This window comes from Trichoplax adhaerens, genomic scaffold (genome assembly GCF_000150275.1).
Source record: "Trichoplax adhaerens TRIADscaffold_1 genomic scaffold, whole genome shotgun sequence".
Taxonomy (NCBI): domain Eukaryota; kingdom Metazoa; phylum Placozoa; class Uniplacotomia; order Trichoplacea; family Trichoplacidae; genus Trichoplax; species Trichoplax adhaerens.
In genome coordinates this window covers 11081678-11104556 of record NW_002060943.1, presented here as the reverse complement: position 1 = coordinate 11104556, position 22879 = coordinate 11081678, and the positions used below count along the sequence as shown (strand labels likewise).

The 22879-nt window shown below is 32.0% G+C and overlaps 4 protein-coding genes across 4 annotated transcripts; 1 reads left to right on the top strand and 3 right to left on the bottom strand.

The window, feature by feature from the left end:
• Positions 1 to 1503: 1503 nt before the first annotated feature.
• On the bottom strand, positions 1504 to 3467 carry TRIADDRAFT_14573 (uncharacterized protein; the record flags this gene model as incomplete). The annotated part of the gene is made up of 3 exons (XM_002108259.1): positions 1504 to 1578; positions 2603 to 2952; positions 3242 to 3467. Coding segments are annotated over 3 exons (651 nt in total), but the record flags the coding sequence as incomplete, so codon positions are not given.
• Positions 3468 to 6959: 3492 nt separating this feature from the next.
• TRIADDRAFT_19977 (uncharacterized protein) lies at positions 6960 to 12347 on the top strand (the record flags this gene model as incomplete). Its single annotated transcript, XM_002108981.1, has 26 exons — positions 6960 to 7036; positions 7191 to 7305; positions 7730 to 7780; positions 7949 to 7999; positions 8113 to 8188; positions 8283 to 8400; positions 8483 to 8561; positions 8667 to 8721; positions 8798 to 8909; positions 9097 to 9189; positions 9292 to 9348; positions 9463 to 9559; positions 9695 to 9802; positions 9973 to 10032; positions 10111 to 10205; positions 10295 to 10351; positions 10449 to 10556; positions 10605 to 10686; positions 10763 to 10888; positions 11062 to 11115; positions 11230 to 11322; positions 11422 to 11505; positions 11602 to 11703; positions 11843 to 11971; positions 12103 to 12194; positions 12305 to 12347. Coding segments are annotated over 26 exons (2214 nt in total), but the record flags the coding sequence as incomplete, so codon positions are not given.
• A 703-nt stretch (positions 12348 to 13050) lies between these two features.
• TRIADDRAFT_52616 (uncharacterized protein) lies at positions 13051 to 15231 on the bottom strand (the record flags this gene model as incomplete). Its single annotated transcript, XM_002108258.1, has 5 exons — positions 13051 to 13096; positions 13197 to 13264; positions 14552 to 14593; positions 14742 to 14868; positions 15164 to 15231. 5 exons carry the CDS (start codon positions 15229 to 15231, stop codon positions 13051 to 13053), a joined length of 351 nt encoding a protein of 116 aa, XP_002108294.1.
• A 670-nt stretch (positions 15232 to 15901) lies between these two features.
• TRIADDRAFT_52615 (uncharacterized protein) lies at positions 15902 to 22879 on the bottom strand (the record flags this gene model as incomplete). The annotated part of the gene is made up of 19 exons (XM_002108257.1): positions 15902 to 15987; positions 16200 to 16353; positions 16563 to 16665; positions 17288 to 17346; positions 17448 to 17565; positions 17687 to 17771; positions 18270 to 18372; positions 18859 to 18927; positions 19049 to 19222; positions 19386 to 19492; positions 19668 to 19769; positions 19876 to 20028; positions 20252 to 20734; positions 20858 to 20994; positions 21424 to 21494; positions 21627 to 21709; positions 21790 to 22077; positions 22337 to 22391; positions 22877 to 22879. The coding sequence occupies 19 exons, from the start codon at positions 22877 to 22879 to the stop codon at positions 15902 to 15904; spliced, it is 2433 nt and encodes an 810-aa protein (XP_002108293.1).

Below are 22879 nucleotides of genomic sequence, written 5' to 3'. Positions count from 1 at the left end.
ACTTTATTTTCGATTTAAAAAGATATGTTCTAGAACCGATCAGGTAGTTATGCCAGGTCCGCTAGTACATCACAGCACTACATAACATTCCTTGGGGAGTAGGTCATGCTACATTAAGAAACATATTCAATTCATAGGTCGCAGTAGTAATAATTCATAGATTATTGTCATACTGAATTGGTTAAAAAAAATTATGACAGAAAAGAAGTTGAGCCTAAATATGCAACAAAATTAGAGGTCAAAAATTTACAGAGTCATAATATCAGCATTCTAATAATGGTTCTGCAACGTGCTGAGAATTTAAATGGCAATAGCATGAAATCACAAACAGATTGCTACACCGTACCTTAGGAAGAAGCAGACAACGCTGCCCACAACCTTAAGTAAAAATTGTACCAAAGTGGTCAGTAGTCTTTCAAATATTATATACTGTGGAGAACTATCTCATTCAAATACCAGTATCCCGTAAATAATATAGCACCGAAAGAAAATTATGATTAGTCAATAAAATCTGCCAAACGTAAAACTAGAATTTTATACCAAATGCTACTCTAATTATAATGAAATGGGAGAACATAAATAACATAGAAGTATTTGATATTCTACCAAGCAAGCACGCGTATTCACAGCGGATTTTATAACTACTGTGACAACATTCGTCATTATCATATCTAATGAATAATACATCTCCAGGATTTGGCTAGTAGAATATCAAAAATTTTTTAAGTAAACCATAATTTTCATCTAGTTAAGTAAGAATCAAAATTTTGACCGAAATCACATATATTAAATCATTACATCAGGTTGTTAAAAATAGGTCGATAATTAATTAATAATGCAACAGGCCTATGCATTGCGATAGCCAATTATCGAATTTACTTTCATTATTTCAAACATCTTCGCAGTACAGTAAATAGTGGCTGCAGTTATACAATTCACTTATACTTCATCACCACTATAGTCATCAGAGTCAATATGATCATCATTCGGTTCAGTAGCCTGCGAAGGATGGTTCTGAGTAGGTAGCTGTTCGTGAGGATCATTTTCTTCGTTATCCTGGACATCATAATAATTTTCTGCTGATTCGTCATCTTCGTAGCGATTATTGTGCTCAATGTTGTTTGGTATAGATGATTCATAGGGACTATCATAGTTATTGGGATTCATATCATCATGTTGTGATACGTGATTAGTTTGATCTTGCAACTGGTCACTGTCGTTGCGTTCTGGTAGAACATCGTCACTTTGGTGATTAAAGTTCTCTGATGGCGATTGATAGTTTTCATAGGCTGGTATATTCTCGTCCTGTTGAGGTAAATTTCTGTCTAGATCTTCATTAATGTTGGCGTTAGCTGCTTCCTGAGAGGTACCGTTATTTTCTATTGATAAGTTTTCGATGGACTGCTGTATGCTGGGGGTAGAAGAATATCGTGCCGAAGATCTCGAAGATGTTGGCACTGAACCATAATTCGGCTCCTCTTGCGGCAGTGCTATTCCAACTTCTTGGTTTGCTGGTCTTACAGTAATAATTAGGTTTTGGCTGTTGGCTACCATCATATCAGTTACTTGATCTAGTGTCTGCAGAAACATACGATAAACGTATAACTCATCATTTAATAACCTCTAAACGATCATATACAGCTACTACATACTGTATAATACGTAATTTGGATGTGAATGTATCTATTATTGTAGCATTAATTTACAATAATAATAATAATAATAATAATGTAATAAGTCTGCAAAGTATAATTATTAAATGAAAATCGTTTACAAACAGAGGGCGATACAGCTTAGTTTCCCTGTGAAATTCAGCCGTAATCAGATCGAAAAGTAATTATCTATAAATCATTCCCCAAATTTTACTAATTTAATCTGCTAGGGTACTTTATCGTAGCATACTAGCGATAATTTGCAAGATTAGAGGGGCTGAGAAAGGTTCAGAGGTGTAAGTACTGATTTTGCGATACTTTTCTGTGAATATACAATTATGAAAATGTGACTTGTATAAGCAATTAGAACATAACAAATTTATCGCTTATGGTTAGGGGAATAATATCACGGACGCATAGAGTAGTGTAAGTACATACAGTAGTATTGGTATACATGAAAGACTCACACCTATATTAACTTTGACTTAAATATACTGGTACACATCCTATACTCAAATTACTTTATCATCATTACTAATAAACCAACTGAGCTCTGCAATATGACAGATTTCGGTAAATTTGCATAGTTCAGATTAAACAGAGATAGATTGTACAGTAATATTAACACGATATTACTGACATTTGTATTAAGGCTTATTGCACTATTAGTAAAAACAATAGAATTAGATTTTCTCGAAATTTTCATATAGAATGATCATAACTTATTGCGCAGTATTTATACAGTAGTTGAGAATGGCAGTTTCAGCTAAAGATTTTTAACACAGTTAAAGTATGGTTTTCTAGATTTTCGTTATCAAGATTACTTCAGGTAAATCTGGGAATTCATGACATTTCTAATCCTAAGTTCACAACCTCGGCGATACATTTATTTTATCGTGTCATAAATTATAATTTAAAATTACACTTAGAAACAACTGTATCTCGCTTACTTTGCCAGCGACCTCAATACCGTTGACTTCTAACACTTCATCATTAACGGCAAGTAGTCCGGTGCTAGCCGCCAGTCCTCCAGATATAAGACGTGATATGAATATTCCAGGAACTTTCTCGATGCCATTTGAAGTTACTCTGATGCTAATACCGTCACGAATATAAAATCCTAACGGTTTGCTACTGTTACCTCTAACCAATTTAACACGGCGCTGCGTTACCGGAAGAACATCAGCATCAACAATTGAAGATACTTTTCTAAAATCTGATGGTAAACTAATCTGTAATGAATTAAGTTTAGATTTCTTGTTTCCTTTATTATGAGAGTCAAAGATTCTTATCTGATCCCCTAAGGATTTTAACAATACAAAAGTTGAAAATTCAGTTTGATGACACTATTGACGCGAATTTAGTTAAGTCATTCGTATACGTTAAGACCGTTGAATAAATAAATAAATAAACTAGACTAATAGCCGGAATGAAGTATCTCTTATTAAGTAGAACTTAGAAAGCTAATATAGGATCGACATACACGAGCATAATATTGTACGCGCTTATATTGTATTGAGCCATCATAATATAAATTAGTGATTGTCATTAAGCACGATAAAGTACGTCTCTGGTAATTTTGGTCATACCTTTTCTTTGCACACATAGGCGTAGCAGAGGTTTTGCAGTGGAAACCGCTCTAGCGAAATTTTCGTTGTTATTGATTGGTAGAAAGTCTCCATGAACAGGATCGGTGTAGGCTAAAATGTAATCATTTTCTCGTAGTCTATGCATACGCATTATCAAGTCGAAAAAATCATCGAAGGAGGTAATTTGCTTTTTATCGAAAGAAAACCGGCGGAATTCCGCATCGAACTAAAATGATGCAAATAAAAAAGGACAACTAAAATCAGTATGGGTGTAGTCCATGATTGTCTAATAACATCGTTTTGTTTTGTTTGTTTTAATACTGGCCACACACAGACAGGTTTGACAAAATTCTATGTCATTACAATCAAATTGATAGGGAATGATTATCTACAGCACGCTAAAATGTACTATACTGTACTGTACATATCAAATCTATTAACTTGGAAGGTAGAGTAGTACTTTATATACTCTATTGCGTTTTAATGATTAGGCAGGCTGCGTAATAATTACTTTACGAATCGTACAGTATAATGGTTTGAAAGTTTCAACAGTATCGACTTTTTTTACATACACGACGCTTTTGATATTCAGCACTGAATTGACTAGTACTTCACTACATTAAATAACGGTACAAATTTAGAATATATAATTGATGCAATTTTACTACCAGTAGCACATAATTGGTCTAGAATAAAGTTCACCATTAACAATAAGAGAAAGCTAATCGTTCATCCTTGTACTCAAGTAGAGAAATCAGTTGACATAATATTTCGCATCATCAAGGCTGGTGAGTTAATGAGCTTGGAATGACTTATCATTATCAATAGGCTGGACCTACTTTACTTTTAATTTCTACTAAAGTAGATTCGTTTGCTGTCGTGGCTCGAGGCATTCTGTCTTCAAGTCGAGATTACCGTCACTCACTGCGTTGTTCCAACTTAGTATTATAATAAATTCTGAATCAATAACTCCATACAGGCAGCCCGAATTCCTTCTTCTACTTGCGGTATAGTCTACTGTCTACTGTCCACTGTGTACAGTATCATCCAATAAATTGGTACAACACTACACCTACACTAAAATGAGTGCGTTGTCATCAAAAGTAGATATTGTTCTTATTCTGTATCAAGAAGTTGTGCTCTTTCGATTGGAGTAAAAACTGAAATGGATAATCCTCCTTAAAAATGGCGTTGGCAATGACGATATTGGCCGAATTGACCCAAGCAATATTAGCAAACATACAATAGAATACTGTCGCTAGTGACTCACATACACTTGTTACTATATCACTTGGAACGTCACGTTGATACTAAAACAGTAAAGACGAAGAATGGAGAATCGTTCTGCCTTGGTACCGTTACAGCCCCGTTTCTCCCTACTGTATTAGTAGGGCGGCAGACGTTGACACGTACAGTACAGTACTGTACAGTGTACAGTCCCCTACAGTACAGACAGTGGACGGTTGTACTGTACTGTACACTGCACTACTGACTATCGTATTGACAATTTTACAACAAGAAGAAAAAGAAAAGAATTTCAATTTACGTACAGTACTGTACTGTAATATTCATACCGTCGATTCCGTCAATGGTCAGGGCGCGGGGACTTCTAAGAGAAAAACTTCTCTAAAAAGAGTTTTTCTCTTCCAAGTCACGAACTGTAGTAAACTGTCATGTAGTTCCAGTTCAAATGCATCCAAATTCCAACGATGCATTGAGCTGGAACTACTGCAGTTCAATTTTACAATCATTGGATTTCCTAACATGAGAATTTCTATTTGGACAGTATTTACTACCAGAAAATACGATGATGACGACAGTAGTTTGAACTTGATAGTGGTGGGGGGGGTTGGGGCTTGCAAAGCAGGTTACAGTGCGATTCAAGTTAGGTGCGATCAAAATACGACACTAGTGACATTAGTTTTGCTTACGATAGCACTGCCTCCTGTATGATTAAACACTATAAATCATTATTGCCCGTATTGAGTAAAGTTTGACACTCTGGCAAAAATGATGTCATCATAACCTGATTACCTGCTGTTACACACTGCTGACGGTGAAGACCGTGGTAGGACTACTGTACTGTACACCTACAGTACAGTACACCGGATCTGCTACAGTACAGTACGGTACAGTTAGTATGGTACTGTAGACTTCATTTAGTACTGTACTATGGTTGGACAGTCCAACTAAACTACTACTGTAGCTTACTATATTGAGTTCGGTGGAGGACAACATGTCTTCTGTGGATCTTTTAACAGCTGTAGAAGATATTCAAAGAGCTGTCAATGAACTGGAGCTAAAAGAGGTAGATGAAATTGCATAAGAAGAACTTTATGTATGAAATACTCTCAATAGAGTAGAACACTAGAATATACACATTTGTAATCATGTCTTTAAGTACTAGTTAAAAATGGCTGTACCGTAGTTGCCATCGTATATGTATAAATTCTTGTGATGAGAATGGGTTTATGCTTCTCAATGTATTATGCACATACTGTACATCGTAGTTATTCCAGTCTTAATGTATCCGAAGAGAGCTCTGCAGTGGACATGCATTTTACAGTTTAGTATTAAAGAATAGTACTACATCAATTCTTATAAATGTACAGTCCGATGGGTATTTACTGCTTTAAATTTGTTATGATTATTATGTCATATGAATGGCTATAGTAATAGATATGTCATATACTGTATACGTATATGTATATAATCGGTTTGTCGTCTGTTCATTAACCTTATTTTATCAATACGACTATACCTTGGAAAATGGTGATGACGTGACAATTACTTGAGCATATTTAATACAGTTATCGACTGATATCAAGACTGTATAGTATTTCATTTTTTCGTGACGGTATAATTTAAGGTTCTATAAAATAAATACCGAAATGTTGCAATACAAATCATGAAATGATATGATAATTTTCCTACTACAGTACTATAAATGGCACTGCACTTTCTATAGAGATGCTTTAGATTGAATTATAGACCAACTGATAGAGTATGTTAGAATATTTTTACGACATGAAGAACACACTCATACGGTGATGGAGTTGATAAATAAGCGTTGCAGTCATGTCGCCAGGAGAAATGATACAATATCATTTTAATATTAGTGTTACAGCTCTATACAGAAGTAGTATTATTCATTCATATCAAAAACGCATACTGTTTTTACAGTAAGATGAGGATATCTGCCATAACAGCGTAACATTATACCAATAGCTAACTTAATTCATTCCACACGATGTTACATCATTTTATAAAGAAATATTGTAGAATAAGTAGATACGTATATATTGCTGAAGAAAATATCAATTGTTACTAAAGCCTATATTGCATGGAATTAGTATTTATTTGGTAAAAGAATTTATTGTGGATACGTATGAATTAAAAATCCATTTTAGCACTCGTTCTATACTATAGTTCATATACCTTGGCTTGTACAGCACGAGTATGCTTTAATGATGTCGTAAGCGGATGCTAAAATGAAGTAAAATTAATCTCAATTATATAAGAAATATAACTGTTATGATAATTATTAACTTGATATACTAATTTTGATACTTAGTAGTACAGTCATTACTATTTTCTATTTCAATAATGGTGAACTGAATTAATTGAAATGATGCTCGATTGCTCTCTTATATCAATGGATCGTATTCTTACTGATCTATCAATCTTTCTAATGCTATGTCAAATGAAATAGCAACAACTCAACCAACAGTTGGACAGTTGCCTGGAAAGTCAAGCAGAAGTTTCACGAAAGCTGACATTGCTACAAGATGTTGTGTCAGTTTGATCATAAAATTATATATAAATTATTCTTTCAGTTACTAGTGGCGTAAAGCTTACATGGCGATAGTTATATAGCATAGCTAAGGTATTGTAAAGAGCACGTACAAATGATCTCTGAGGCCTTACTGTTAATTTTAATATATTATAGGCCTAAGGTTGACTACTTGATTAAGGATACGGTAAAATTGGATGGTTTGATTAAGCATACTTGTGACTTGGCTGAAAATGTTAGTAGTAAAGTGCGAAAATTGGACTTAGCTAAGGTTTGTTTTATTTTTCATCAAACAGAAGAATTACATAAAAAATTAAGAAAATGTTAAAGTAAGAGTAATTTTATGATCGGGCTTACCGGCCAGTATATACGCGTATGTATATTTTAATTTCTGAATTATTTACCGGTCAATTTCTAGTGAGTTTATTACGTACAGTGTTGTTATATAAGTACGTACTTATTCTAAGACAATATAATGTGAAGTATGACTAAGAGTTAAATACTACGTACATTACAATGCTATCTGGTACAATTTGTATAAATTTCAAAAATAGAGTACTTGGGTATTGCAACAATTTTACAAATATACATTTAAAATCCTATAAATGGCTATATACGAGTAAAGTGAAATGCTTAAAATAGCGATTAAGTCAGAAAAAGGAATTCAGCATAATGTATGCTATATTTCTTTGCAGAATCGTGTAAACTCGGCCATGAAAAGAGTCGATGACGTTTTAGATTTAAAGGTATGTTTAATCGTAAAATTTATTATTATCAGATTTTGCTATCAACGCTATAATGTGCATGATGCGAATTAACTATGGCACACAGCTTAACTATATAAATCGTCGATTAACTACTATTGAATGTATTGAGATAAATATTTAAAGTAAACATTTATGTAATTTAACTAGAACTGTGTTGATGGCGTACAGAATGCACTAAAGATAGAAGACTATGAGCAGGTTTAGTAAAAGTTGCCTATTTCTTATGTTGTCAATTCTAATGTACACGTACAACGGAATAAAATTTAAGTGAAATAGAAAGATATTTGTAATTAAACTTTAAACTCTATAAGGCTGCTGCCCATATTAACCGATATCTGAGTCTCGATGAGAATCTTGTCAAAGCTACAACCGTTGACAGTGCTGAAGGTATACGATTAAATGTCGTTTTATTAATGCCTGAATTGAAGAAGAGTTCTATAAATTCTGTATCCTATAATCTTGATACATCATAATAATGCAGAGGGCAGTGTTGGTGGTGCATTTCATCTCCTTCGTGAAGCGGAAGAGCATTTAAAAGGTATTGTCAATGAGAAATTCGATACCGCGGTCTCTTCTAACAACACCGTGGAAGTGGAAAGGTAAACTAAATTGCTTCTGTATTAATGAAAAGAAATTCATATATTATTTGCTTAAATTTGAATGTGTGCATATTTGATACAGGTTTCTTAAAATTTTTCCGTTATTGGGTATGAAAGAGAAGGGAAAGAGAAAGATATCCCAGTATTTGAAATCGCAGGTAGTTAATTGAAGATATTAATATGTAATCTATCTAAGTCATATCTCGGTGAAACGTAGAAGTATTTGTGGTAGTCAGATTTATGTCTGCTGTGCTATTTATGTTTAGATATCAGATAACTATAAACAACATATAGAAGGTCTGGCTTCTACTGTTACGAATGGTATGCTCTTTGATTCCTTTCAGTACTCAATAAAGAAAGTCTATAACGACTAAATGATGCCAAAACTATTTTCTAGATCAACGAGAAAAGATGATATATGCCGATATGCTAATGAAACTATACGAATTGATTGCGAAAATAATTGAGAAATACCAGCCTCTTGTGGAAACATATTATGGTATTACTGTGTACATACCAATTCTTAATTTGACAATGAAGATACTAATATATGCTATACGCGTAGTTTATTGTATTGATGTTTATTCAATTCTTATGTCGTTTAGGTCTTGGTAACATGATACCAATTATTCAGGCAATTCAGGTTTTTACATAGAATTCTAATAGCAATTTGTATTAAAATTAGAGTTTGGTTAGCGTTGCTGAACATTTCTTTAATTTGATCAATTATCAGCGAGAATGTGATAATCGTGCATCTATGATTCTAAAAGCATTTGAAAATAACAGAAAGTTTAATTTGACGGTTGGCAAGCATTTCTAACGATATATATTGTTTAAATTATATTCTGATACTTTGGGTGGACTTTTTTATGTTTACTAAAAGGTTCTTAGTATTAAAAGATCGTCTAAAAGCGTTCCCGATAGGGTATCTAAGAATCCTAATGAGAGGTTAGCCCGACATATTTATGTTTGGTCTATATTTCATTGTGAAAGTATCGTGGCAGGGTTGTATTCAAGTGAATCAAATGATTATTCTTATGAGCTACAAATTCTTTAACTTAGATTTGATGTGAGGGAATTTGATGTGGTATTAAACGAAGTCGCTGCTATGAGCCAAAGAAGTGAACTATATTTTTCATTCATACGAAAATATTTACAGGTGCTTTGTTAATAGTTTAACATTGTTGGTAAATGTCATTCGCTTAATATAGCAATTTTTGTTACTATATTACGTAATTAGAGCGCAGCGGAACTGGATGGTGTTGAATCTAGAGGTACTCCTTTAATAAACTAGGATGAAAGATTCGATTTAATAGTGCAGTTCATTGAAGATTGGATTTATTTTTTAGAAGCTGATATATCATTAATAATTCGTGATTGTGAACTAAGTCATAAAATGCAGGTAAAGTAATTTATAATTGCGGAGATATCACTAGTAATGAACGAAGGTATGAAATAAAGACTGTTATGGTTAAAAATTCAGGCTATCATTCTTTAGTCTGATAATTTTGTGCAATTTAATGCCATTCTGATTTATATCTTATTGGAAGTAACTTTATGCTCAACAATTAGGATCTAATTGGAAATTATATTGCGTTAGAAAATTTTTATATGCAGGAGATTACTACTAAGGTTTTCATATAATAGCTGTTTATATAAAATGCTGTCGTACTTTAGATTATATTTATTATATGTATGATATCAAAATAGGCCGTAGGACTTTCTCAATCTTACGATAATATCACTGGCCCGGTTACATCTAATTATGTAGATGATATTTTCTTCATTATAAAGAAATCTATACGGTAATCCTGCTACTATCTTTGTATTCGTACAATAACTATTCATTAAGCAAAAATAATCATTTCAGCAATAAATTTTTTGGTCTTTTCAGGAGATCATTATCCACAGCTAGTACCGATGGCATTGGTGCAATGTTAAATAATGCCGCGTGAGCGAATCTAGATATATAAGAGATCTTATTGGTAGAAGGATTTTACGATCATAATATTTATTGCTTCGTAATTCTGCTTGATTCCGTACATTAGAACTTTGTTAACGAATTTTTTTAATGGCATCTTAAGTGGAAAAATAAAATCTAGTTTCATAGCTGGAAGGTTAGCTGCAAAATATTTTAGATTATTGATCAAATTTTTGTATCTTTGGGTAATGTATAGCATTCTATATTGCTTCTGATAATACAGTAGCATAGATTTAACAGGAATGTTGCAAGGAAAACTTCAACCTGCGTTGACTGAAACTATTAAAGTTAAAAACTCATATCTGGTAAATTTTTGAATTAGCAAATTCCAATTTAGGATGGTTAATTTGATGGAAATCTACTTCAATGACATAAATTTAGGTTACGTTGAATGATGCTGAAGTCACATCTGAAAATGTCATTAAATTATGTAAAGATTTAGAGGTTAAGAATACGATGAAAATGCTAACGCAATATCTTTGTAGTACATTATTAATTAATTTTATTGTTCTTATTGCTGAAGGTTGATTTCCGTACCTTTCTTGATAAATTGGATGATAATTCTCGACATAAAATACAGGTATGCAATTTTTCAGGCGTTAATATCATTACTGCAGTTGTGTGATGTGGATGACTGTAGACCAGAAATTTGAAATAATTTGTAATTTGCCCGTTTTTAGAGTTGTTTAAACGATTTACGTGACACAAGTGATGTGTTCAAGGCTATCGTAAATGTAAGCTTTATTACAATCTTGAATAAGATCTTATTATGTAGCTAAATTGCTATTACAGTTGAAGGTCACCGTTTCTGAAAGTCATTTCATTTCTTCACATTTGTATTATAACAGAATGGAAGTACTCAACTGTGTGTATCGGTAATAATGCCAAAAATTAAAGTACATATCGATGGTTTCACGTCTGCCAGTCACGATATTACTGAGGTTTGTTCAATTTAATAGATAATAAAATTAAAGTTTGACTTTTCAAAAAATGTGATTAATTATGATGGTAACTAATATCTTTCTATAAAAATTTCTTAGGAGACATTTAATAATTATGAATTAAATGATCCTTTTGTACAAAATCTAATCTCTTGCATATCGCAAGACATACAAAATTATAAGGTGAGAAGTGCTATGCCTTAGATATGACAAGATTAGTTAATCATTCGAAACGTGTACTCAATTATTACAATACGTTTATTAATAAAATCTTGATAGGAACATTTATCGACAGCAAATTTTGATCTTTTGATCAGTTTACTAACAAATGAAATCACCACTGAATTAGAGAATGCTATTTTCAGATCTACATTCAACAGGGTTAGATGCTAGAGAATCCATTAGTATCAAAAATTTTATAATAATTATTTATGCTCCTTCAACATAGGTTATTACAGTAATACTGTAGTTATGTTTATAGATATACGATCATTGATTTTCATATTTACGCTATAATTAGCTTGGTGGACTGCAATTCGATAAAGAACTCCGTGCTCTAGTGTCGTTTTTAACTTCTGTTACTCAGTGGACTATAAGAGACAAATTTGCTCGCCTATCGCAAATAGCTATTATCTTGAATTTAGAAAATGTAAGATTGACATCTTAATTTGTTGCCAAATTAAGCAATATTAAAAGTGTTCGATTACGCCTAATTCTACGCTGCGATTAGGCGAGTTTCGATAGTACTGGAACTCATTTAGTAAATGTTTTTCTAAACAGGTGAATGAAATCTTAGACTATTGGGGCGTTAATGCTGGTCCACTTGCATGGCGATTAACACCTGCAGATGTTCGCAACAGCTTAATGTTACGGTAATAGAAACGAATCCTTATTTCGTTCATTGGTAGACTCCATTATATGTAAATAGTTCACTGATGTATCATTTGTGCGTATAATTATTTATGTTTTTTCCTTTTTTTAGAGTCGATTTCAGAAGGGAAGATATAAATCGTATAAAATTATAAAGGTGTTCAAATTTACTAACATATGAATATATTGCACGCGTAAATGCAAGCTAATGAAACTTCAATAGAAACATTTTCTTATTTAATACATGATTAATTACGTATTAATATTCATAATGTTCATATTTAAATTTACGCAGCTATTCTCATACATTGCTATATTGCAATACAAACTCTAAATCTTCAATAAATTGCAGTTTTTGATGTTAAATTTGGTGTATTTGCACCTTTGCATACTTACTAAGGGAATTTGAAAGATGCTGTTAATAGATTCTTCATAAAGGTGCATCGATAGTGAAAAAATGAAACTACTGTAAAACTCAATGATAAAAGAGTACTATTTTAGTTTGATGATCTAATTAATACTGTTTTTTAGTTTAAGAGATTCTTAGTTGCAGCTATTAAAATGTACTGAGCAATTAGAATGTAGCATTTGTAACTTCGTACGATGTTTATTCAATTATTGCATGTTAACTAAACGTTAACAATTGCAAACGCGGACGCCAAAGAGGAATACCTTCATATTTATAGATTTACATAATACTGCATTATGCTATATCGTTTAACTTTGAAGAATTTAGTATAAGAATAAGATAAAAGAATTCGTTATTTGAGTTATTTCTTTTGCATCATTCATAAACAGGCTAAAAATATTTTAGTATAGTCATTGATTTCCAATGGGTGAATTTTATTTTCTACTCGCTTAGACAGAGCTCATATTTTTACGAGAAGTACTCCTTTCAGATTTCCTAAAAGAAGAACGATAGAAACTACCATAAATATGCATTCGTCAAAGCCATATTGCACTTATCGTGTACAGTACAAAATAGTACAAGCTATAATACTGACCTTGTTGCGGAATTAAAAACCCAAGATATGAAGGCATTTTTTCGATTTTTTGTGAAGGCAGTTCTTACCTACGTGAAAAGAATGTATTAATTTTATGTTATCTATATACTTATATACAAGAGGTGAATCGAAACCAGTTATCGAATATTGCATCCATCTAGGGCAAACATTATTACTTTTAATATCGAAACCGTAGAAAACGTGATGAATTTGCCAATAAATTCTTAGTAATTTAATTTATAAAGTAGCATGAAATACCGTTCCTGAGTTACAAAACGAGTACGTTATCATAGAATACCTCTCAATGACGGTATATTATTAATGGCAATGTACAGTAGAGCTCGTATGGTAAAGTGATAATCATAAAAGAAGATTACTAAAATAGACTCGTAATTTTTATTAAACACGTAAATAAATCCGAGTGGGCTATGCACCAATCGTACCATGATCATTTCACATAACCTTAATGGGCAGCAAGAGTTTATGTTAAAGATGATTACAAATACTGTACTATATACGCGTGTTATATACAAAATTTTTGATGATCTATCTTAAGCAGATGAAATGTAATTTGTAAACAGGTACTGATTTTTGTCTCATTGATTTAGCAATACAATGGTGAGAATATCGTCATACCCGTATATATCAAAAATTAACAGCTCGTATTCAGTTACGAGGATTAATATATAGAGGTAATATATGAACGATTTAAACCCGAATAAATAAGAACTTTTAAGTCGAAGTAATTAATTAATTACGCACAATAGTAACCCCTTTTGTGATTTATTATATGAAAATATTGTCGTAGATATTTTAATGTATTTTATAGTCTTCGATAACTATATGCAGTATGATCATAATCGAATATTGTAATTATACTATACTGCAGATAAATGCATGCCATACCAATTTTGACTAATACGACCTACTACCTATATTAGTATGTCTAATCACAAGCTCGATCTTAAACGAAGGTGTACGAGCATCTGTGTAAATTATGATCGTAACGTTGCATTATGTTAAGAGTTATATATATTCGTTTACAGATACACATCAGGTTTTAACAAAAATGGAAGGGTCGAATATATTTATATCATGCCTGGTATAGTGCTGTGTTAAGCTCTATGGCTTTGTATGCATTTATTCGTCTTAGCTATCATTTGAATTTTGATAGCCGATTGCAATGAAATTTATGATATAAATTATTATAAAGTAATGATTAAATATTCCTGATACTATCTATATTGGTTGTTACAGTACGCAAAGTAATTATAAAATGATTTACGTTCAGAAACGAGAAATATATATGCAAAAGCTTAAGTTTAGGAAGAAAGAATATACGATGACATTTTTACCTGAGGGTTTCTGAAACAGTACAGAATGAAGATCAAAAAGCCCTGAAAAGAAATTTCGGAGTCAATCATACAGGTTGATATTAAGATGATATTAAATACTTAATTAAATAAAATCTATAGCATTGTGATGATTTCAATTCGATAATGAAAGATGCTATCTCTCAGTAGAAGTATGAACATTGCTAATTACCTGTAGTGAGTTTGCAATTGCAAACAAGAATTGAAAGACGATCAAATCATTATTGAAGGAGAACAGACCTATAATCCATGTAATTCCTAGTAACGGTGTCAACACTAACACACCCTTAATTGCAGTCCTGCAACACATAAAAAATGGGCCGAGAAAAAAGTAAATATTAGATGTTTATTTATAGTTTAATATTTCACTGGACGTATTCTTTTGAGGTGGTTTAATACTATAGGCTCTTTCATTTGTTGCAGTCAAATTATAGTGGGATTATCATAGCATTAGAATAGTACGATAGCAGAAAGTATATTGCGATAATAGTATTGTTTTACAATAATCATCAGCAGTTATCGAAGATAATAAGACGGATATAGCTTTACTTATTGTACTAAATTCTGTTTTTACTCTTATAGCATACGACGTACCTTGCCTTAACATATTTCTGCTTTGATGACTGAATTTTCTTTGTTGATAAAGCAGCTTTGACTGTCATAATCAATACTATGGTATTTAGCTGCAAGTAATTAATATGTTTATAACCGAATAAATAAAGTATGTAAGAAAAAGTATAACATTATAGAAATGAAGACAGGAATAGATAAGAAATTACTAGAATGATAGTAACAGCTGGTCCAATAAATGCTACTATTATTGGAGGATTCACCGATAACCAACACCTGAAAACGATCAATGAAACTTTAATTGCCGATTCTGTAACTCAGCACCCTGCACTTACACTCATAAACGTTACTTATACACTTAAATGTCTCGGAAATAAAAAATTACGATAAGGTTACAACTTATAATATATAATCTCTTACTAGATGTCAATTATTATATTTATGAAGTCTATGCGGTAGATTGGCTGCCTTTTATACGAATATTAACTTGTATATAGAGATTATAAGATTTAATTATTAGCTGTAAATGTATTTCAGATAATATATAACTGAATGGATACGGTACTGGGTGGTATACTTCACCATCAAATATCGATTTCAAAGTCCATTAAAGTATTATATTCATATATGGATTAAAATTCTAGTTTCTTTTCAAGGTTCATTTAGATTAAGCATGAATTATTATCAGTTTGCGACTTAAAATGGCTGTCGCATTACAGAAATAGTATAAAATGATTATGATGATTGAGATAATCTCTTTACTTACGCATATTTGTTTGTATAGTATTTTAGACCCAATGTTGAACCAATAGCAGCAATAACAATAGTGGCCGTTAGCAGCGGAAGTCCTAGCAAAAGTATTGATACATAGTTTTTTTATTAATTTAGAATATCAAAATAATTAACGGAAGCTGAGTATAGTTGTTAAAAAAACTTATCAATATAAATAAACCTTGTAGTAAAATTGCAAATTAACGACGTCTCTATGTTGCTGTCTGCCTCAATTAAAGCAATTTTATCGAGTTGCTATCATAACACTCAGATTTGTAGCTTAGCTCACCGTAGGAAAGTGCGATGTAGTAGCGTAATTTAGTCATTCGGTTACTAAAAACGTCGTTGACCATAAAGTAGATATTGGCAGCTTCCATCAACATCCACATGAACGCCGATAGAAACAGGAAATGTAGCGTAAATGCTACAGCAATGCAGAAATTCTAATAATGCGCGTATAACAATAATTGATGGTAAGAGTTTAAAATAATAAGAAATATCACAGTTGTGTGATCTAACTTAAGCTTAAAGTTAATGTAAATAGCCTATATCTAGCGAAGATCATTATTGGTCAATTTTTCCGTTAATATAAAAAAACTGGGTTTAATCTAGCTGCAACTCAGATAATTGACATTTTTTTATAACATCTTACCGTACTGTTAACCTTATCCAACCCAGTTAACAGAAGTAAATTTGCCAGTAGCAATGTTAAAGATAGATTAAGATGGAATACAGCTTGGACTCTTTTAAGGTATCTATATTGTATTATAAGGATGGTTACTATTAAATCACTTACTATGTACATTAATGTAGATGTGGATGTAGAATAAAATCGTCAAAATTAAAATAAGACTCTTTACCGCCATGTATATATAAAAACAATAATTGTGATTGTTAATGCGGTAATTGATAAGGAACAACCAACAGTAGTAATAATAGTAAGAGCCCTTGCAATGGTTTCTGGTACCTATGTAGTAAATTTACTAAGATTAGTGATTTAAGGATCCAATATAAGAACATTTAAAGTCACTCAAGTTGTCTCTAATGATTTATACGACCTTTTCAGGTGAAAGACTCATTAATATTGCAAAATTCGTCAAGTGGTAACATTTACAAATGGTGACGGTGTCGTTGAAATAAGCAGTTTCACATCCTTCAGTTGACCAATCACCAGATCTAGATGAACTATTAAATTATATTGGTTAATTTTAATAAACTATACTGGCTATACTATAGCAATGTCAGAATTCATAACCCGTATTTTATGTATACATATTCTGCTTCTATATTCTAAATAGTACAGAAATATTGAAATTGATACGATATCACAAGCAAAGATTTTTAATTAGAATATAGAGATTAGGGTTCGATATTTACTTCAAATTCTTATCCCAGAATACACAATCCACTTTCTCGAAACGATCTTTAGTATAAAGCTAGATGTTGAAATAAAATGTAGTAGCAAATTAGGCGGCACGCTGTATTTTGAAACAGTTTCATCTATAAAAACTGTCTGAAACCATCACGAGCTATTTACTGTATTGTGAGACAAAGTAATTTCCACAGGTTCAGCAAAATTGTCGTGTTGAGGTGCATCAGTGGTACTTGAAATGATCATAGAGTTAACGCACGTTTTTACGTTCCCTAAGTTTTGGCTACAGGTCAAATTTATAATAAAGAATCCCAGATCACTGATTGTTTATATATGAATAATTTTTTATCTAATTTGTTTTGAAGATATTAGATAAAGCGATCTTACACATAAACATAATATACCTATCATCGCAAGCTACACTGTTTGGCAGAAGCCTATTTAGTGATTTATAAGCTGCGTTAACAACTGTGACGGATTTTCTATCACCTAAATGAAATAAGTCAAATACCAAATATTACTAATTGGGTACTTCTAATAATAACTTATGTACTACAGTGATGAAAATTTATAATTCATTATTTTCAATTACGGAATAAAACACACTATCACGTATACGACTTTCATTACATAGTAGCAGTAGTGAGATATTTACTATTATTTAGGAATAGCTCCCGTGGTAATTTGATGCTTGCCATTTGAGTACTATCATCCTTAGAAGGATTAGTAAAAGTTACAGTGGAATTTTCTCCTCCCGGAATCGACTGAACCTGAAAGACTGATAAAAAATGTAGCAAGAATCTACTATTGAGATACGATTTCATCGTTAGCATGACATTGAAAACTGTATTGATCACAGAAATTAAAATGTGAATGATATGTGCTTGTATTCAGCAGTAGATATTATCTTATGTGTAGCAGTTATTCACATACAAATAAATATCTTATTAGAATAACAAGCTCATTTTCCGGAAAGAAAGCCCTTACCTATGTTTTCTGTATCGATAGTTACATTTTTATTGACAGTTATATTGATATTGAATCCAAATTTTTCTAAATTTTCAGTCACCGTCATCGAACCTACTTGTTTCTAATTGCCAAATCATAACGTAATAGAAAATATAAAACCTTCATTAAATGATACAATCTTCTACTTATGTAATAGAATAAAAGTGAATGATAATCTAAACAAATTATTTTAAATTAGTTGAAACGGTTGTGCTGCGCGATTTTTAGTCCGCAAATAATTATCCGCCTCGATAAGATAGAGTAACATTTGATATTTTGTAACACGCAAATGACTTCAAGGTAACAGCAACATTTTATGATTTGTATTAGTACAAATTCTACTCGGAATTTTCACGAAATGTTGGCTATTACACTCTCTTACAGCTCATTGAAATGAGCTATAAACTTGTACGATTAATATAACTTCTTAAAACCTATACAAATACTGGCTTAAATGGATCGTTATCCTGATTATAAACCCATCTTCTAAGAGTTTCATCAGAAAAATTTTAATAATCTTGAATTAATCATTTAATCATACTGTAATTAAAATCTAGATGGAGATTACCTTCTGAACGTTTTGCCAAGCAATCGAGTTCTTGAGGTTCAAAACATTATTTGCAACTTTAACCATGTTCTATCATCAACCAAATAAATGTAATAAAGTAAGGGTCTTTATCAATTGAAAGAACTTTGAATATTTGCCTAAGGTAATGTAATTTAAAAGTGCCACTCAATCATAAACTTTAAGAACTCACATCGCTCTCTTCTAAAGGAATATCATTTTTATTGTTTCCAGAGTCAGCAATCTTTTTCATTATTGAATTGGTCGCGATTAGATCGCCACCCAACATAGAATTCGAAGACTCAGTAATATTGACAAGTTTTCTAACGGCTCCAGCAGCAGCCTCTACGGTCAAATTCTTATCCGTCTGTAATCAAGTTTACTTGTTCAATACAATTACACAAATTTCAAGATCATTTATAATAGATAAAAGTAAGGACATTCTACAATACTTTCGAATAGCAACAGTAACTAATTTGTGTAAATTATAAAGTACTACAAGCATAATTATAATATTCTTGGACATATACCTGGGATAGCAGTTGCGCGAACTCGGCTGATACACAATCGGTAAAATCTGCATCACCAAATAGAATCTCTCCATCCGACCGTTTAATGCATTCACGGACAGCAACGCCTACAGATTTTATCATTAGCCATTATAGTGATTGATATTAAGAATGACTTTTGGATATTACAATAGCGCAATATATTTTAACCGATATTATGCCTGATGATTTATTAGTTTACAATGACAACGTGGATGTTAAACCATACTAGTTTAAGTACTCGTATATCTCAGTAACTATTACCAGCAGCTCCTGGAGGACAATTTGAGGAAGCCTTTTCCCCTACCCTGGTCAGAGGCCAAATTACTCTATCTTCCTCTAACGGTTGGCATACTTCTTTGACAGCTTATAACACAAATGATTAACCGAGACATCTGGTCACAGTGATGTTTTGCTATATAAAGCTAGTAGCTTTTGCATTGTCAAACTATATCATAGCAATCAGCAATACCTTTACTTAAGGTGGTTATCTTAGTTTTAATTGATGAACCTCCAATTTTATTGCTCGCTTCACATGTTATGTTTACAGGCTGGGCAGAAAATTGGATCGCTATTATACTTAATTCTGATGACAATTTTTCATATTTTATAATATATTGACGGCCTATATTTTAAATGTTCGGTAATATGAGTCAGTAGAAATCGAACAAAATTGACGAAACATATATATCGAATAATGATGAATGCAATACTCTATTAATTTACAGTATAATAAAAAATGCATTTTTGAATTGTTTGATATGTTTATTATTTGTTATAGACTAGTTTGATTAAAAGAGCTAAAACTCAAAATGATACTTGTATAATATAGCTCATCTCATACATACTGTTAAAAATTTCCTCTCCATTAATAAACCAGCTAAACTGGACTGGCAATAAAACTTTAGTAACACCTGGAACGTTGTTATTAACATCACAGCGGACAGTAGCAGTTTCACCTTCAAAAACGGTTGCAGGGTAAGACTGAACAATGGGACGCCTAATTTCAGGATTATAATTTACTTTAACTTGAATTTTATCTACTCTGTTCATCGATTTAATAGCACATGTGTAAATTTCGTCATCTATTTCCTCAAATTGATGAATAGTCAAAACGGTATGATTTTCTCCATGGAAAATATCGATTTTATTAGGCACATTATGCAATTGTGTATCTCCTCTCCACCACGTCAATTTGCCATGGCGTACTGGCTGTGTTTGGCAGCGAAGATTAACAGTGAAACCCTGAGCTACTTCAAAATTTTGCACGGGGACATATATCGCATTCCAGAAGTCAAAGATGGAAATATTTTTTTCTGCTTCATATAAATCTATCAAGTATTTATTTTCAAATGTTAGATTCCATAAAATATTATTGTATCGGATAGGATAGAAATTTTATACCCATTTATAGTAGTATACTGCATATCCAAGGAGGGCGATCAATAACTTACCGTAAATCTCTTGATATCCTATGCTATCAATATTGACATAAATGCCATTAATTTGCGTAGTTCTGTCCCTTCTGGTTAAATCTTCCTTTCGTACTTCAAATGGCGTTAAAGCAATAAAGTTTATGATGACTGTCTCACTATGAAAAATAGTATAATTAACGCATATAATATTATTAATGAATGCATTTGGCGTTACCTTATAGTGCTGACTTTCATTTAGTAAAAGTTATTAATAGTGCTGGTGCAATGTAATAGGACTCAACTTAATGAGGTAGATTAATCCTCAAATACTATTTCATTCTGCTGGTTTTTCTAATAGCTAAGTAAGGTATCAAAAGATTCTATCTAACAACCAGAGATATGTATGTAACCTATGTTATATATATGCATCATATACAGTTTATTTTTTAAGTAATAGAATAGTTAACTACCTGAATAAGCACCACAGATAAAGTAAATCTGCTTTCTATATAGTATTTTTGTAACTACGATGGCTTAAAAGTGTAGGAACGTGGACGATAATTCTACTTACGAGTATATCTAATACATTTATTGAACATACTTACGTTGGTATAATCTGATAATTATCTAATTTACAAAATAGAAAATGAGTTTTTCTAGAACATAAGTCGCGAACCTAATGAAATAGAACGACGGTTAAATAATTCTATAAAAGAAGTTAAAATGGATACAATTGATTATCTTTCAATAAGAATGATTTGCTCGTCTTATAGCATTTTTTTATGCTCAATATGCTATAGAGGCTTACGATAGCTTGCATATGAATCAGCGATGCTTTTTCTACCAATACAGAACTTGATACTTGTGAGACTCCATTAAAAATCCTTTGTTCTAAAGTAAATGTCGAAAGATCTTATAACCAGCGTTCTACGTGTTCAGTATACTTGTCTATTCCTCTATTCTAGACTTACTTTTGACGTAAATTCGAGCAGAGGCATTATTGTCTTTATTGGTACTAGCACAAATATAGTCTCCTACTTCTTTGGAACTTAGAGAATCAACACGTAGGGTTGCAATGGTGCAATTGATATCATCCAGACAATTGGTTGTATGTTGATCTAAGTGAACAGGTCCTTTTGAAGGAATAACATGATCATCTTTCATCCATTGGACTGTGAGAGGTTTAGCGCCAGATACGGCACAATGCAATGTTAAGTTCTCCCAATATAAAATATTCTTTCCCCGAATATAACGAATGACTAATAAGAAAATGGGAGATAAGAACGTAGGTGTTTAAAATGTGAATATACTGTAATTTAAAAGAGCATACTAATTAATCAAAGTTCCAACAGCCTATCCTAATAGTAGATTCTATCATGGCATAAAGCAACAGCGCAATATAAAGACAAAGTGTAGACAGACAGCGATCATGATCCATGTCTAGAAATATTACGCACTAAATGGACGAATGGATTAAATTATACCTTATAGCTATCGATTGCAAATTCCAATACTGACCTGGTGGATCTGGTACTTGGCTTTGAAGTTGAACAAATCCGAGTAGAAATGCTAGCTAAAGTAGTGATATAAAAATAATTTTTGTCAACTCTTGCAATCATTCAATCGTTAGCTGCATACTGGATTAAGAAAATATTATTTTTAAATAGCTAAGACACACAGTAGAAACAACTTCGCAATTACATACAGTACATGATTGAAACTGTTGATTAAAATTGGTGGTAAAATAAGAGATAAATCATCGTAGTATGTATTGGATTATGCAAACTGTCCGAAATCGAGATAGCCTATAGCAGAATCTCTAGTCTACGCCCATGCAGTGAACTCGATTTGATATACAGTATTAAAATCCAATCCATTATTATTTATGCACAGTATGTCAATATTGCTAATATAGCTTAAATATTCTATCATTAAATTCGGCTATTAAGGGTCAATAAACTTCATGTTAACCGCCTCATGCATCAGAATTATCGTTGTTATAACTGCAGTTATTGCCAACTCTTTCTTTCAAATTGGAATAGAATCAAGTTATCACACCAT